Here is a 17615-nt window from a genome sequence, read left to right as displayed (position 1 = left end):
ATATGTGGAAATTACTCTGTAATTAAATACAATATTAAAAAAACGAGCCTGTACCGCCATTAAGAAGAACAAAAAGATACACTTTCTTCAGATAAACTTTTTTATCCGATGCCTAGATTTTGTGTCATTTTGGAACTACTAATGAAATAAAAAAATTTTAGTACAGTGGAACCCCGTTAACTCGGATTAATCGGGACCGCGGCCGATCCGGGTTATCGAAAATTCGGGTTAGCCGGAGAAAATGGTAAAAATTATTAAAATATGGTATGCTTACAGATAAACTCCGTTATAATTGGCACACAGACACTTGTAAACCACGTTCGAGTTCCACACGTACAAAGCGTCGTCGAGAGTCTCATTTTTAGCTTTCTTAGCTTTGCACCGATTGTCCAAACTGTCTTTTGTTATCATTTTGAAACAAAAACAACATTTTAAGTTTTATTGCCATTACGTAGACAAAAAATCACGCAAACACAAAATCTGAATATATTTACGAACGATTACAGAACGGAACGAACAATGCGACTTTACTACACACAATACCGTCTCACAACGAGAACGAACTTATGTTATTTAATAAGAGTGAAGACTAAGACCATTGTTTGAAAAATAATTTTTTTATAGTCTTTTCTAAACCATGCTAAGACAGTTTCAAGTAAATAAAGGATACTACAGATGCCTGTTGGTTTCGATAACACGACAATGAGCGTTGTCTGCCATGCCATGAGTCATTTTTACTAAGGTATATTATGTATCAAATTACACATACGCATTATCTCTCATTGTATAATGTGTTTGACATTGAAAATTGAAACGAATGAACTACATATAGGAATTCGCTAAAGCGACAAATTTTTACGAAGAAAGTTTATTATGATAAATAAAATTAGCCTGAAAAATATAAGATATTATAGTATTCGAACAATATGTTTATAAGGAAAGATAAAAGAAAATATTTTAAGATGTTGAAAAGAAATTGGGAAATCCAGCATAAAGGACATACATTTTTATTGTTGTAATGTTTGTCTGATAAAAATCGGTCCGGGTTAGCCGGACTTCCGGGTTATCGGGGGCCGACTTATCGGGGTTCCACTGTAGTTCCAAAATGACACAAAATCTAGGCATCGGATAAAAAAGTTTATTTGAAGAAAGTGTATTTTTTTGTTCTTCTTAATGGCGGTACAGGCTCGTTTTTTTAATATTGTATTTAATTACAGAGTAATTTCCACATATTAATATATTTTTCAAATTGGGCTCTGTACCGTCAATACGTGTGCCAAATATCTCGAAAAAATATTCAAAATTACAGCCGCAATCTTGGAACGCGTTTTGGCTACCTGTTGATCGCTACTGTATCAACTTAAGGGTATAGGTTCCAAATATTACCAGTTGGCAATCGTTTAAAAAAAAAGAAGAATATATTTTTTTTGATTGTTTTATTTTTATAATTGTTTAGAAATTAGACTATAAACATGTTTGTTACATGTTTAATAAATTTACAGGTTATTTCAAATAAATTTGTATTTAATAAAAAATAATAAGTCTTAGCATGGCAATATTTAGCTCACTTATCTTACTATGAAATAATTCCATTTATATTTTTTACCAACATAAATATTTGTTAATAGTACCTAATTCAGTAGATAGCCAACTAGAATCACGAAAATATTGGCGAGATTATGTGAATCCGTTGCACATTATTATACCTTGTGTTACCATTTTTGGCTGTGGTAACGCAGGAGGACCTCGCTTAACATACTATAATTAATTCCACAACCAATATCCTTAAAAACTGTTTTTGTTTCACAAAGCACACGCGCCAGTGTTAATGCAAATTTACAGAAATACTAAAAAGTAAAAATATTATTTAACCAATAAGGAGTATGATGACATAAGCGCCAATATAGTATCGTTGTCTATTCATGAATTTGTTGATAATTTAAAATTTGGTCTTCTTGCATTGACATTAAATAATGCGTTAGTTAGATGGCTCTACCCGAGTTACTTGGGAACAAAAAAATAATGAAGACAATTGCTCCATGGGAAGCCGAGAAAATGCATTTTTTAACGTATACCGATTTTGAGCTTTGAGATTCCATTTTCTCGAACCTAATTTTTGATTGGAATTTTGCTATTTTTGGCAACTTTCACTCGTAATATCGATAGTTTTTATTATAATAATATATGTTGTGAGTACCTATTTTAAAGACTTGAAAATTAATGTGGAGAAAGACGAAAGAAATAAATAGGTGATGTTTCGAAAATTAAGATCCTATTGTTTATATCTTTGCCGTAAATGCCGGTCAATTTTGACCGGTGGTAGCTCAGGAACCACTCATCACAATTAAACGTTTTTTCTTTTAGAAGAAGCGTCCTGCCGTTTTTTTTTCAATACCGTTTTCATAATTTAATTTAATTTAATATTTCCCGAGATATTCTATTTGTTTATAAGCCAAAAAATTGTTTATAATTTTAAAATATTCCCGAGGCAGCTTAAATAGTCCAATTTCAATTTTGTAAAGTAAATTAGATAGGTATAGTGTCTTTTTATACAAAAATCATAGTTATTCTTATGCCTCATAATTATTGTGGTTATTATAGCGACCGTAAAATTTTAATTGACAATTCAATTGGTGCTAAACGGTTAATTCAATTTCCATCAGCTTCTGGAATTGTAATCTATACAAAAAGAGCTTTTATATTACCAAGTTATTTAATTATTGATAAACAATTACTTACCTAAAATTTTATTTGAAAATTAAAGATTTTGTTGTAAAAACCCGCATTTTCCGGGGAAATTTTGTGTTTTTGGTGTAAAGTTAAAATCTTTGGAGTTACAGAGCAAAAATTGAAAAAAACACGATTTTCGGGCGCCATTTTGTTTATAAAAAAAGTAGCACACTATCTGCGGAGTTTGACCAAAATGGCCTCTTCTCCGATAATCAGCCCAGATTAACTTAACACAAAGTGTAGGTACTGTACAGTACTGTACACCCTATAAAATTATGTTAAACAAACGTTTCTGGCTATTACCAGAGGCGTACGACAGTGGACAGTGAATGGTTGACCCTTCCCAAATTCTACACCACTGGCGGAAATGCCATTTTAGTGCAATTTTTAGATTCTGCAATACTCTCTATGTAAATAACATGCACTTCATTCGTAACGATAAAGTCATTAGTTTTCGAGATATTTGAACTTAAACATGTAACGGCACAGATTTGATTAAGGTATTGTGCCGCTTAATTTTAAACTTCAAACATCTCTAAAATCAATGATTTTATAGTTAAGACTGAAGAGTATATTATTCGTTCATAATGATAAAATCGTAAGTTTACGAGATATTTGAAATTAAAAATTAAGCAGCAGAATACATTAATCAAAATATCTTTCCCGTTACTTGTTTAAGTTCAAATATCTCGAAAACTAATAATTTTATCGTTGGGAGTGGGGAGTATGTTATTTACATAGAGAATATGTTCTCTATTGAGGAATAGCACTACTTCATCAAAACTAAAATCTCTTCGTAACTCTATATGTTTGACATACATGTAAACAATACGTAAGAGTGCAATTACTAATTTAGACCAAATGCGCGCGGCTTCGATGGAAGGTTCAGAATAATTTTTTTAAGGCCCGGTCTTTTCGCCTCCGACTAACTAGTTATCCGGAGGCTTATTTGACAGATTTACATGTGATCTGCCGAATAAACTTCCTGATAAATATTTATTCGGAGGTGAAAAGACCGGGCCTAAATAAGATTTTTTTACATTTGGTTTTGGTAACACTTTAGAAAAAGTCACGCGTCGAAACTGATGAAATGGAACAACTGTATTCAACTTTGAAGTGGAGACTAAGTTGAACCTAAAACCAAATTTTCATGCAATTCTGAGTTGAGCGTGAAAATAACACGGTATCTTCTTATTTTTCGTTCATTAACTGGGCTAAAATATAGAGGACCGCTAAAATACACTCACCGTCACAAAATTCCGCCACCCAAAATTTTTTATTAGTTTGACAATGTATAACTTTATTATTTGTACTCGATTTTCAAGATTCTTGCATCAGTTTGTAGGTACATGTATTATTAGTACATTCTTTCACGGTTTTTGCTCTAAATTTTAAAGAACCGCTTGGATTGACATGAAATTTGGCATACTATAGCTTACATGTCAAAGAAAAAAAGTGATATTGTGCCGATGTGTGCTTTTGCCCTGGGGGTGACTTTCACCCCCTTCTTGGGGGTGAAAAAATATAAGTCCAAAATAAGTCCGGAAATTGATAAACTGACTCTAATTTTAAGTAACTTTTGTTCTTATAGAACTTTTTCGCCAAGTCAACACTTTTCGAGTTATTTGCGAGTGAATATGTTCATTTTTCAACAAAATAACTACATTTTTAGTCGGTTTTTCGCAAATAACTCAAAAAGTAAGTATTTTGTCGAAAAAAACGTTCTTAGCAAAAATATGGCCTGTAAAAAACTAAAAAAAAAAAATTGTGTACGCGATAAGTCTCTGGACCACGTAAAGAGAGTTCTAGCCAATGAAAAATATATTCATATTCACTAAATTTCAAATAGAATACTTTGAAGTGAAATATCCAAAAAATTAAGCACTTTTTGGGAGAATCCATGTTAACTTTTTTAAAGTGTTTAAAGAGAGCTTTATTTCTGTTTTTATAAAGAGTTTTTATCATTAAATTTAAGCAAGTTACGCAAAAAATAAAGTTGGTCCCTTTTGTTTTGGCAAAAAAAATCGGGAAGACCACCCTATGTTGTGTTTATATGATCTATAAGTTTTATCGATTCAAAGCGCTTATTTTTGAAAAAATTTGGTTTTAAAGTGAAATTTTTAAAAATTTTAATTTTGAAAAATATTTTTTTTCAAAATAACTTAAAAATTGTTAGAGATACCAAAAATCTCGAAAAACAAAAAAAGTCAGCATTGCTTTTCTGAGTATCATGTATTTTTTTGTTTTTCTGTTGGACAAAAATTGATTAAGATTTGGTGTTTCTAAATTTGCATACATTCGTGATCAGTGACTCGTTCAACCCCTTTTAACTACAGCCCTTTCAAAACTAAGAACTTTGAATCGATGAAACTTACAGATCATATAAACAATACATACGCGAGTCAAGAAACTTGTGAAGTCGTAACGATTAAGTTCATTTGAGATACTAATTAGGGGGTGATTTTCCCGGGTTTTTTACCAAAAAAAAGGGACTAACTTTATTTTGAGCGTAACTTGTTTACTTTTGATGCTAGAAATTTTTTTTATAAAACAAAAATGAAGCTTTTTTTAAACACTTTAAATAAGTTGTAATAAGTTTTCCCTGAAATGTGCTTCATTTTTGGTTATTTCACGTTAAGGTTAAAGTATTCCATTTTAAATTTTACGAATATGAACCTATTTTTAATTAGCTATAACTCTGCTTCTACTAGGTATACAGACGTGATATATACACCATTTTTTAAAATATTTTACAGGCTATATTTTTGCTAAGAGTCTTTTTTCGAGAAAATACTTAATATTTGAGTTATTTGCAAAAAACCGCCTAAAAGCGAGGTTATTTTGTTTAAAAAATTAACATATTCACTGGCAAATAACTCGAAAAATATTGACTTAGTGAAAAAACTCTATAGAACAAAAGTTTCTTAGAATTAGTCAGTTTATCCATTTCCGGACTTACTTTGGACGAATATTTTTTCACCCAAAAAGAGGGGGTGAAAACCACCCCCGGGGCAAAAGCACATATCGGCACAATATCACTTTTTTTCTTTGACTTGTTAGCTATGTGTATGCCAAATTTCATGTCAATCCAAGCGGTTGTTTAAAATTTAGAGATTTTGCAATATTTTACCGTTAAAGAACGGACTATAATCGTTTTTTTTTATTATTTCGGCAATATAAAATTTTTGCTTAGATGGCATTATACGGGGGTGAATGGAAGCGTTGTATTTTCTCCTAAATTTAAAAGAAGAATGTGTGTGTACTTTGTACGCACTTAAGAAGTTATACTTCTATTATATGATTTCAACGAAATTAATATACTTAAACAGTTTATTTAAATATTAAACTTATACTTACTATTTCTCAAAAATTTTTATTAAAACAGTGCCAAAAATTAAAATAATAAAAGAATAAAACACACACAAACACATTGAAAAATGCCACAAATGATTTCTGAACAATAATTGTCGGAAATTTTTTTAACTAAATACGTATTTTCTGAAAAAAAAATTATAAGTGTAATAAATATACTTACAATCATAAAACGTATAACAAAAATAAAAAAATAAAAGTTTCTATTGGGGTTCGAACCCGCAGCATCAGCGCAGTTAGTATTGAAATTCATTCACCTTAAACGTTTACCCACGGAGACCATGCTTCATCATTTGCGAAGATCAACTAACTAAACGGATTAAACTTTTGACAGTTCTGAATTAAATCAAATTATTTTGATTTTGAATTGAAATTATTTAGAATTATAGGCGAATATTGATAGAAATTTTGATGGTAATCAAATTATGTAAATCAAAGCATTACATACTATTTTGGTAGGTTCTACCAAATAGGTAGGAACCTATGAAATTTTTTATTAGGATACTGAAACATTTACAATTATTACAAACCTGTCGCTTTTAAAAACTATTTAAAAAGTAACTACAATTATAAACTTGCTTTTTTCTCTGCCATCACAACAATAAAAACTAATATGAATATACACAACATTAATTTGTTTATCCAAAATCTCCATATTGAACAATTATTGACAGATGATTTTAACACCCAATCAGATCCCGTATAACGTTTATACCATACTCTCGGTGCGCGCATGCGCCCAGTAAAATAAAAAATTTTACCCTCGTGCCTAAAGAAGTATATCTTCAAAAATTCTGTGGAAGAATTGGATCACTGATTTTGTTTCATACTCTTTTTGTGGTATCCTGGAGGAATCACTAAGGTTTTGTTTTTTGAATTATCTGACCATCTCTTTTTTTGTAAGAGCTGTAAAGAAAAACACTGCTTTGAAGGTTTATTTAATTAAACATATCAAACGCCGAGATAACCAGACAACTGAAATACAAAGAAGGATAGGTCTTACATGGGCTGCCTTCGGTAGATTAAATAACATTTTCAAGTCTAATATTCCAGTTTGTTTAAAAAGAAAGGTCTTTGACCAGTGTCTTTTGCCGGTTTTTACATATGGTGCAGAAACACTAACTCTGACAAAAAGAACAATAAATAAAATAAGAGTTACACAACGCGCTATGGAAAGATCAATGTTAGGTATTACCATCAGAGATAAAGTACCAAACCTAGAAATAAGAAGAAGAACAGGAGTCACGGAGGCAGTTGAAAGAATAGCCATGGCTAAATGGGCTTGGGCAGGACATGTTGCCAGACTGACGGATGACAGATGGGCCAAAAAGATTCTGGAATGGTGACCAAGGCAGGAGGCATATCGAAGCAGAGGACGACCACCGACTAGATGGACGGATGATATCAAGCGCATCACCACAAATTGGATGCAAGAAGCCCAAGATAGAAATAGGTGGAAATTTTTACGGGAGGCCTACGTTCAGCAGTGGACAAATATAGGCTAGTTGATGATGATGATCAAACGCACTAAAATTAACAAAATAAAACAAAAACAACAAACAAATCAAAACAATTCAATAGGTACCGAATATATCCACCTCTTGCAGCAACGACTGCTCGCAATCTGTTTGGCATCGAATAAATATATGTTATCCTTGCCTGGGGAATAGCCTGATATTCCTCTACCAGGGCCATAACTGTACCAAATGTTCTGGAGGCCTATGATCAGGGCCGCGCCGTCCACGTGTGCAATGTGTGCGCCGTCCACGTGTGCAATGTGTGCGCCGCCCACAGGCGCGAGTAATTAAGGGGCGCCACTAGAGTTTTCACAAAAATTTTAGGCGGATCAAAATAACACTTATCCATTTTTTTCAGCTTACCAAACGTTGGGATATCATAAAGCTGGGATATCACTTTGCAAGTCTGGCTTTAAAGCATTTATCTAATATACGCTGGTCCAGCAGAATTGATGCTTTAAAGCCACTATACAAAAATTTGTCAGAAATGTATTATGCTTTATGTGATATAACGCACCAGGATAAAGATCGTGATTGAAATTATCAAGCTAGATGTTTAGGAGATAAAATATTGTTATGAATGCTTCCGCTACAGTCGTCGCTTCTTGATTAGGAAGAGGTGCAATTTCAGGCCATTTTGAAAAATAATCCATTGCAACCATTAAGTACTTGTTACCTCTCTCTGTCGTTGGAAGTGGACCGAGAATATCAACTGCAAGTCGTTCAAAAGGCTCTCCGGAAAGATATTGTGCCATTTTACCACGACTTCTTGTTCTAGGGCCTTTTCTACCGTTACACAAGTCGCATTTCTTACACCATTCTTCTACATCTCGGCGACAATTGATCCAATAAAATCTGTCTCGAACCCTGGCCAGTGTTCTTTTTACCCCAAAATGTCCTCCAGACAGGCTGCTATGAAGTTCTTGCAACACACTTTTAATGTGTGATTTTGGCAGTACCACTTGTTGAACTATACGTACTCCATCGGGACTTTCCCACTTCCGATATAATAAACCATTCGAAAGATGCAAAGATTCCCATTGAGCCCAGTACGCCTTTATAGTTCGACTGTATTTAGATATTTCCTGCCAAATAGGTCTTACTCCATTTTTAAGCCATTCTCGTATGACTCTTAAGTCATTATCTTTCTTTTGACTCTTCTTAATGTTTTCCAGGGAAGTCTGATCATTATCTTCTTCCTGTTCAACCGTGGAAATGCAGAGACTTACTTCTTCAGTTACGCTCTCTTTTTCTTCAAGTCTTTTACAGTACTGGCATTGTCGTTCTAAACAGGGTCGCCTAGAAAGAATATCGGCATTGTTATGGAGACGCCCTTTTCGATATACTATGTCGAAGTTATACTGTTGGAGTCTCTCTATCCATCGAGCCACTTGTCCTTCTGGCTTTTTAAAATTCATTAGCCACTGCAAAGCGCTATGATGGTCTGTTCTAATTGTAAAATTTCTGTTATAAAGGAAGGTATGAAAGTGTTCTAGGGCTTTTATAATAGCTAGGAGCTCTTTTCTGGTAACGCAATAATTCTTTTCTGCCTTTCCTATGGTTTTACTAAAATATGCAATAACTTTTTCTTCACCTTCCTGTTCTTGTGATAATACAGCGCCAATACCATGCTGAGATGCGTCACAATCCAACAGAAATTTTCCATCTTCGCGTGGATAGGCTAGGATAGGTGCTGTTGTAAGTAGTTTTTTTAAATCTACGAAGGCATTTTGACAATCCGGTGTCCAGTCAAATTCAATGTTGTTTTCGGTTAGTCGATAAAGGGGCTTAGCGATGCGGCCAAAATCTTTTATGAATTTTCGGTAATATGAACAGAGTCCAAGAAAACTTCTAATTTCTTTTTTATTTCCTGGTTTAGGCCAATCTTTAATAACTGAAATCTTCTCTGGATCAGTTTTAATTCCATCTGCTGAAACGATATGTCCTAGATAGTACGCTTCTCTTTGAAATAGTGAACATTTCTTATAATTAAGCTTTAAGTTGGCATTTCGCAATCTGTCAAATACCTCGCTTAAGTTTTTCAGATGCTCATCAAAGGTTTTGGACATAATCATTATATCATCAAGATATACTAGACATGTTCTCCAAGTAAGTCCTCTTAAAACCATTTCCATCAGGCGTTCAAACGTAGCTGGAGCATTACAAAGACCAAATGGTAGAACCTGAAACCTATAGAGACCACGGCCAGTTGAAAAAGCTGTTTTGTCTCGATCATCAGGATGTACTTCTACTTGCCAGTAGCCGCTTTTTAAATCTAGAGTCGAAAACCATTTAGCACCTGATAAAGTGTTTAGTGTATCATCTATTGCAGTGTTATGACAGTTCCGTAGATTGTTCCTACATAGAAAGAGTCCCTCGACGTGAAAGAAGAAGTAGTCACGTACGAGAATGTTCTGGATGTCATGGAATAACCCAGAAATATGTCTGGTGACGTCTAGAACGTCAGAAAACTATATAAACATTGTGTTTGACATTTGATAGTTCAGTTGTAATTAGGGATTCCAATGAACTGTCAGTGGTGGCCGGTGGATGGCTAAACTGACATGGCCATAGACATAGTTAAGGGGGGTGGTCATGGCGTATCTAATGTTTACATTGAATATTGACAAATTTGTAAAGAATATCATGTTTGGTTTTGTTCTTTTGTTAATTGTGTAGCGAAATTTGTGAAATTGTGATAGCAAATTAAATATGAAGTGGTTTAAACATTGGATACGCCTATGGATGACAGTTTCGCCATCCAGCAGCCATATTATATCACGTGATTTGGAATGCCTAATTCAGATTTAGTAGTCGACAGTTGTCAGTTTGTTAAAGTTTGTAATATTGTATTTGAGTTTGAATAAAGTTACTTTCAAGAAGTTGTACCTCTTCCTAATCAAGAAGCGACGACTGTAGCGGAAGCATTCATAACACACGTCGTATCAAGACATGGAGTTCCTTTAGAGTTGCATTCTGATGGGACGAAATTTTGAATCCGAATTATGGCAAGAACTAATGAAAATCTTGGGTATTAAGAAAACTCGAACTACGCCTCTCCACCCACAATCAGACGGAATGATCGAAAGACATAATAGAACTATTTGTCAATACCTCTCAATGTTTGTTGTTGATAATCAAAAAGATTGGGATACCCTAATACCTCTATTCCTGTTAGCCTACAGAAGTTCTGAACATGAAGCAACCGGTTATTCTCCATCAATGATGATCACCGGAAGAGAAATGAAGCTTCCTCAAGATCTTATTTTCGGAAAATTGCCTACCTGTGAAGAAGAACCTTCATCCCTGACGTACCTAGAAAGCTTAAGAGAAAAACTGGAAAAAGTCCACGAATTTGCTCGTAAAAGTTTGAAGCTTCAAAGTGATAAAGCCAAGTCCAGGTTCGATGTGCAAGCTACTGGGACAATTTTCGAAAGGGGTGACCCAGTATGGCTATACAATCCCACACGCAAGAAAGGACTTTGTCCGAAACTTCAACGAAACTGGGAAGGCCCGTACACCGTCTTAAAGAAAATAAATGATCTAGTCTACCGCATCCAGTTTTCAGCGAGAAGTAAACCCAGGGTAGTTCACATTGAGAGATTAGCCCCATATCATGGAACTGATCCACCCTGTTGGCTTCAACCAGACCCTGATAGACCAGTTATTCGAGGCGAATAACTATAAAGGAGGGAGCAGTGTTATGACAGTTCCGTAGATTGTTCCTACATAGAAAGAGTCCCTCGACGTGAAAGAAGAAGTAGTCACGTACGAGAATGTTCTGGATGTCATGGAATAACCCAGAAATGTCTGGTGACGTCTAGAACGTCAGAAAACTATATAAACATTGTGTTTGACATTTGATAGTTCAGTTGTATTTTGAGATTTTGAGTATTTAAAGTTGTCAGTTTGTTCAAGTTGTTAACATATTGTAATATTGTATTGGAGTTTAAATAAAGTATTGTAAAGAACTTGTAACAATATGAACATTTACATTCATATGCTCAGTTGTTCAGTCTACATACCTATGGTATAGAAAGAAAGATTTTCATAGTGGAAAATCATATTAATTCTTTCAAATTTTTATATAATTTGAACGACAGTACAGAAAACTCACAATTAAAACTTTTGTGTAGAAATTTGGAAAAACTGAGATTTAATGACCATCTATATTTAGAGGGAGACGATTTGTTTAAAGATTTACATATATGAATTATTCAGCCTTTGTTAAAAGAATTAAATAGTGATTGTAAAATTTTAAAATATATATTTTTAAAGGAATTAACTCTTTCTTCTTCTTTCATGTGCCTATCCGTGACAAATGTTGGCGATCGTCATGGCAATCTTTATCTTAGCTATATCCGCGCTATTCAGAGCGGAAAAGCTGCACAGATGTGATGAACCAGGTTCTGAGGTATTTTAACCAGGATGTTTTTTTTTCTTGCTGGACCTCGCTTTCCAAATATTTTTCTTTGCACGATGGCTTGTAGTGGGGGGCATTTCGCATAATGTGTACAAAGTATTCTAACTTCGAGATTTGATGCTGGTCGGTACCTCTCGGTTCTTCTTCATTTTTCTGAGAACCTTCTCATTTGTGACCCGATCAGTCCACGGGATTTTAAGAATTCTACGGTATAGCCACATCTCAAAGCTTCCAATTTTCTGCACATATCTTCGTTTAAGGTCCACGATTCAACACCATAAAAAAGGACAGAGAAGATGTAGCATCGTAGCATTCTTACTTTTATACAAAGAGAGAGGTTGTGGTTGTGACTCTTGGTGGAAGGTGGATTTAGCTTTTCCAATGCGCGCTCTTATTTCTGGGTTGTTAGTGCATTCTTTATTTATTATGGTGCCGAGGTAGTTGTGTGCGTCTTTCTAAAGGGGTTTGGTTGATTTAGAGTTGCCTCTGTCTGTTATCTTTTTCTTGCTAATGATCGGCTTTGTCTTCATTACGTTTATATTGAGTCCATATTAAGGACTTGTAGGTCTTCTAGGTTGTCCGCAAATATTATGGTATCATCTGCATACCTGATGGTATTTAGCCGGTAATCGTTTAGTAGAATTCCTTTTTCAGTTTCGTTCAAAGCTTCGATAAATATTCTTTCAGGGTAGAGATTTGCAGCTCTGAGGTTTGCAGTCTTCAAGTTTTCCTGTATCTTTAGTTATTTATGTTGTTACGACAAATATTTATTTTTACTTAATTATTTTAACTTAGGTTATTTTCCTGTTGCATATAATATGAGAATTTTTAGTTATTTTTGTTTGGTTACAATAAATAATTGTTCATTTTCGCATTATTTAATTTAACGAGAAGATTTAAAAAAATGCGTATTTTTGGGCGCCATTAAATGTTTTACACACAGGCGCTAACACGTGCTGGCGCGGCACTGCCTATGATGACGGCGAATAGCTTTTTTTAATTCATTTCATATAAGTGCTCAATAGGATTGAGATCTGGGCTGCATGCGGTCCATTCTAATATTATCAATCCAACCTCTATTTTATGAGTAAATCAGTGTTTTTATTTACAAAAAATTGTGCAGCTCTTACAACAAAAGAGACATTCGGAGATAATTCAAAAAACAGAATTTTAGTGTTGCCTCCGAGATAATACGAGAGGACTATAAAACAAAATCAGCTCTTTCATTTTTCCACAGAATTGTTTAAAGTTAGGAAAAAATACAACGCTTCCATTAACCCCTGTATAATGCCATACAAGCAAAATTTTATTGTTACCGGGATAATAACAAACGATATAAATACATGTACCTACAAACTGGTGCAAGAATCTTGAATATAGGAGCACAAATAAAAAGTTATAAATTGTCAAACTTAATAAAAAAATTTGGGTAGCGGAATTATGTGCCAGTGAGTGTATTTTTAGAGAAATCCTCTAAAAGGTTTTTACCCCAGGCTGTGGGTGAAAAAACGTGATATAATTCAGGAATTTTTGAAACCTATCAGGTGTTGTAAAGGACGATGCCAGGAATAACTTCTACTAAAATGTGACCAAAAATATTGTGAGCTTTTTTTTTAATTGCGATTTTCATTTGTTAAATTTGCAATTTTTAAAGATTTTTAATTTTGCAGCTTAGGATATTGATTTTAGAGAAAAACTTTTTGATAGAAAGTTGTAGTAAATTAAAAAACCTACAATTTGAGCTATGGTAGAGAGTTGTTGTAAAATCCAGTCTCCTTCTAAAGAGTTATATTTTCATATTCTGATGTAAATAAATGCGTAAAACATTTTTAAACCTCTAATTTTTGGGTTTGCAAATAAGGGGGCAAATTTCGTTATAAACATTTAGAGCTGAAGCGGCCCTGTACATCCTATGAGTTTCTAACTTACTGATTATTGTTGCTGAAGACGAAACGAAGATTTATAAAAAAAAATAAAAAGTTTCTACAACCAACTGAAGCCGAGATAATTGTTTCTTTTTCTTAAATCGTAGTGCCTTTATTTACAACAATTAAGAAATTATTTTACAGTCATTGACTAAAGAATGTCTTATATTATCTTAAATTAAAAATAATTATAAAATATAGTTACATTTGATTATTAAAAATTATTTTTAAATTCGGTGCTTTTGCGAGCGTCCGAATTTTGCAAATCGCCTGGCTCGATTCAAATCCGCGCGCTTGGAAAATTTTTACGTAACTTGTATTAAATTTTGACCGAAAACAACTTAATAATATTACCATTATAATATACAGTGTATTTACCACTGTATTTGTTTTTCTTGATAAACTTTTATACGTGAAATCTCATTTCTGAAGAAATAATATTACAAAAATGACACATATAACTATATATTTTTAATTTTTGCATTGTTATATAAATATAATAATAATAATGTTACTTCTTATTATACAATATAAAACTTTTTCTTCTTGTAGTGACTATCCGTTTTGGATGTTGGCGACCATCATGGCAATTTGGCAAACCCCATTTGGAAACTGAGAACCAGGAAGGCGAAGGATTACCTTGCTAGAAAATTTACGTACGTCGTTCAACACAACAACTACAAATCTTTTTAGAGCAGCAGTACCGATTTAGTGTGCAAGTACAGATTGCCATGATGGTCGCCAACATCCAAAACGGATAGTCACTACAAGAAGAAAAAATTTTATATTGTATAATAAGAAGTAACATTATTATTATTATATTTATATAACAATGAAAAAATTAAAAATATAGTTATATATTTCATATATACATATGTATCATTTTTGTAATATTATTTCTTCAGAAATGAGAAAACACATATAAAAGTTTATCAAGAAAAACAAATACAGTGGTAAATAGACTGTATATTATAATGGTAATATTATTAAATTGTTTTCGGTCAAAATTTAATACAAGTTACGTAAAAATTTTCCGAGCGCGCGGATTTGAAGCGAGCCGGGCGATTTGCAAAATTCGGACGCTTGCAAAAGCACCGGGCTTAAAAATAATTTTTAATAATTAAATGTAACTATATTTTATAATTATTTTTAATCTTTCTTTAGTCAATGACTGTAAAATAATTTCTTAATTGTTGTAAATAAAGGCACTACGATTTAAGAAAAAAGAAACGATTATTTCGGCTTCAGTTGGTTGTAGAAAATTTTTATTTTTTTATAAATCTTCGTTTCGTCTTCAGCAACAATAATCTGTAAGTTAGAAACTCATAGGATGTACAGGGCCGCTTCAGCTCTAAATGTTTATAACGAAAATTGCCCCCTTATTTTCAAGCCCAACATTTAGCTCGGCTTCAGTTGGTCACAGAAATTTTTTATTTTTTTATAAATCTTCGTTTGGTTTTTAGCAATAATAATCTGTAAGTTAAAAACTCATAGGATATACAGGGCCGCTTCAGCTCTAAATGTTTATAACGAAATTTGCCCCCTTATTTTCAAACCCAAAAATTAGGTAGAAGTTTAAAAATGTTTTATGGGCCGTTCCACGAACATACGCCTGTTTTGGATTACTTCGACAACGAATATTTTACTGTGCAACATAAGAAGTACGAAAGTAAATGGCGCTAATAATTATTCCAATAAACAACAATGTAATTTGCAATTTACTTTCGTTCTTCTTATTTTGCACAGTAAAATATTCGTTGTCGAAGTAATCCCAAACAGGCGTATGTTCGTGGAATAGGGTATACGCATTTATTTACATCAGAATATGAAAAGATAACTCTTTAGAAGGAGATTGGATGTTTCACCAACTCTCTACGATTTTTTTTCAAAAAGTTATAGCCTTCGACATTTGATCTCTTGGGATAAACAATTTATAATATCTAAGCAACAAATTCGTTAATCGGGCCTTACAATTTTTTTATGTTTGGAATTGAAAGATCTTCATTTTAAAGCTTTAGAAAATAAAAAAATTATTTGTACAATAAATAACGCAATTGTAAAAAACGGCCATTTTGGACCTTTCGCAGGCTGTGTTGCAATAACCAATAAACGAAATTAAACTAACCATAGGTCAAATTGTAGTTTTTTTTAATTTACTACAACTTTCTATTAAAAAGTTTTTCCCTAGAATCAATATCCTAAGCTGCAAAATTAAAAATCTTTAAAATTGCAAATTTAACAAATGAAAATCGCAATAACAAAAAAAGCTCACAATATTTTTGGTCACATTTTAGTAGAAGTTATTCCTGGCATCGTCTTTTACAACACCTGATAGGTTTCAAAAATTCCTGAATTATATCATGAAATCGACCTATTTTTCACCCACAGCCTGGAGTATTTCAAATAAGTACGGCAAGGTCACACGTTGATCGTGTTTGAACTACTTTTAACGTAGAACTTGAACAAATACTGACTGTCGGAGGTCGGAGTCAGAGTGTCAGAAGCCAAAAATCTTTAGAAAAGAGAGAAGAAGAAATTAACAGTTTGCTAGAAAATAATATTTTTATTTTTTTTATAATTATTTTTTAGCAAAACTAAAACTCATTATAAAATCATGTTCAATCAAAGTTATCAAACGGAAGTGAAACAAGAGTTTGCTGAGATAATTTGCAAAAGGGAAATAGATAACGAAGTAGATAAAGTTCTACAGGACACCTTTAAAATTTATGTTAAGGAGGAACCTCTCAGGGAAAGTACAAATGATAAATTTGTTTATTTATTAGACGTGAAGAAATGTCCTATAAAAGCTGAAGTAGATCAAGATGATGGTAAGTAACTAAAGAGTAGTTACCTACATTTAAGCTCCTATGATCTTGCTGTGTTAAAATATTCCTTTTCAACCCCTAATACTAGGTCTACTAAGTTTTTAAATGTAAATTAACACGTCGATGCCCATGACGCTTAAGTAGCGTCACGAAGGTTTTATCAAAGGTACTTACTGATGACGCATAAGTGGTCTCAGTAAATGAACTGTGTTACTAAATGAACGATTTAAGTTTGTGGTACCAGCCAAATGGCTCTTGTTCAAGATTGGCACTGAACGTTGTACATTTCACTTTATGAAACATCGGTTGTTCAGTTAGTAGCACGTCGTTCTGGTCACATTTACTCATTTTCTCTTCAGAGTTTTCTTAGGATGTATCCATCCCTCAAATCCTGGGTAGGTAGCATCGCAGTCTAAATACTCTTGTAAGTTTCTTCTTCCATATTCTCTCCCCCAGAGAGAACACTTTCATCTTCTCTAAACTGCTAGTTCGACATAATTACCGATGTTTGGTAACAGTTTTCTCCATGAATTCACAATTGTTGAAGACTTTACAGACACCCACTCAGACGCAATTTCGTAAATAGAGTTGAGGATAGTGAATCACTTACAAAATTCTCTTAAGTCATATTCTTTAATATTAAAAAAAGCTTCTACATAGTCGCACATAATCCACCCCATAGATGAACTGCTTGCAGATAAACAGGAGTTGACTGTACTTCACACATTTGTAACAAATTTAAAGTTAGTTGTATGAAGGATTGTATCAAAACAAATGAGCTTACTGATATTTTCTCTTGAAAGAATTGTATTTGCCATAAGAC

The 17615-nt window shown here is 33.2% G+C and overlaps 2 protein-coding genes across 2 annotated transcripts in view; both read left to right on the top strand.

The window, feature by feature from the left end:
- The window catches only part of LOC114332464 (zinc finger protein 845-like), a 191744-nt gene that overhangs the window by 54480 nt on the left and 119649 nt on the right, over positions 1–17615 (top strand). The window lies entirely within an intron of this gene.
- LOC114332462 (zinc finger protein OZF-like) overlaps positions 16328–17615 on the top strand; it is a 29323-nt gene continuing 28035 nt past the window's right edge. Inside the window, exon 1 of the mRNA XM_050662155.1 lies at positions 16328–16795. Within this exon, the coding sequence (XP_050518112.1) occupies positions 16582–16795 (214 nt within the window). The 5' untranslated portion in view covers positions 16328–16581. The remainder of the gene's footprint in view (positions 16796–17615) is intronic.

Source organism: Diabrotica virgifera, chromosome 9 (genome assembly GCF_917563875.1).
Source record: "Diabrotica virgifera virgifera chromosome 9, PGI_DIABVI_V3a".
NCBI lineage: Eukaryota > Metazoa > Arthropoda > Insecta > Coleoptera > Chrysomelidae > Diabrotica > Diabrotica virgifera.
Note: the sequence above shows the minus strand (reverse complement) of the source record. Positions and strands in the feature narration are given on the sequence as shown.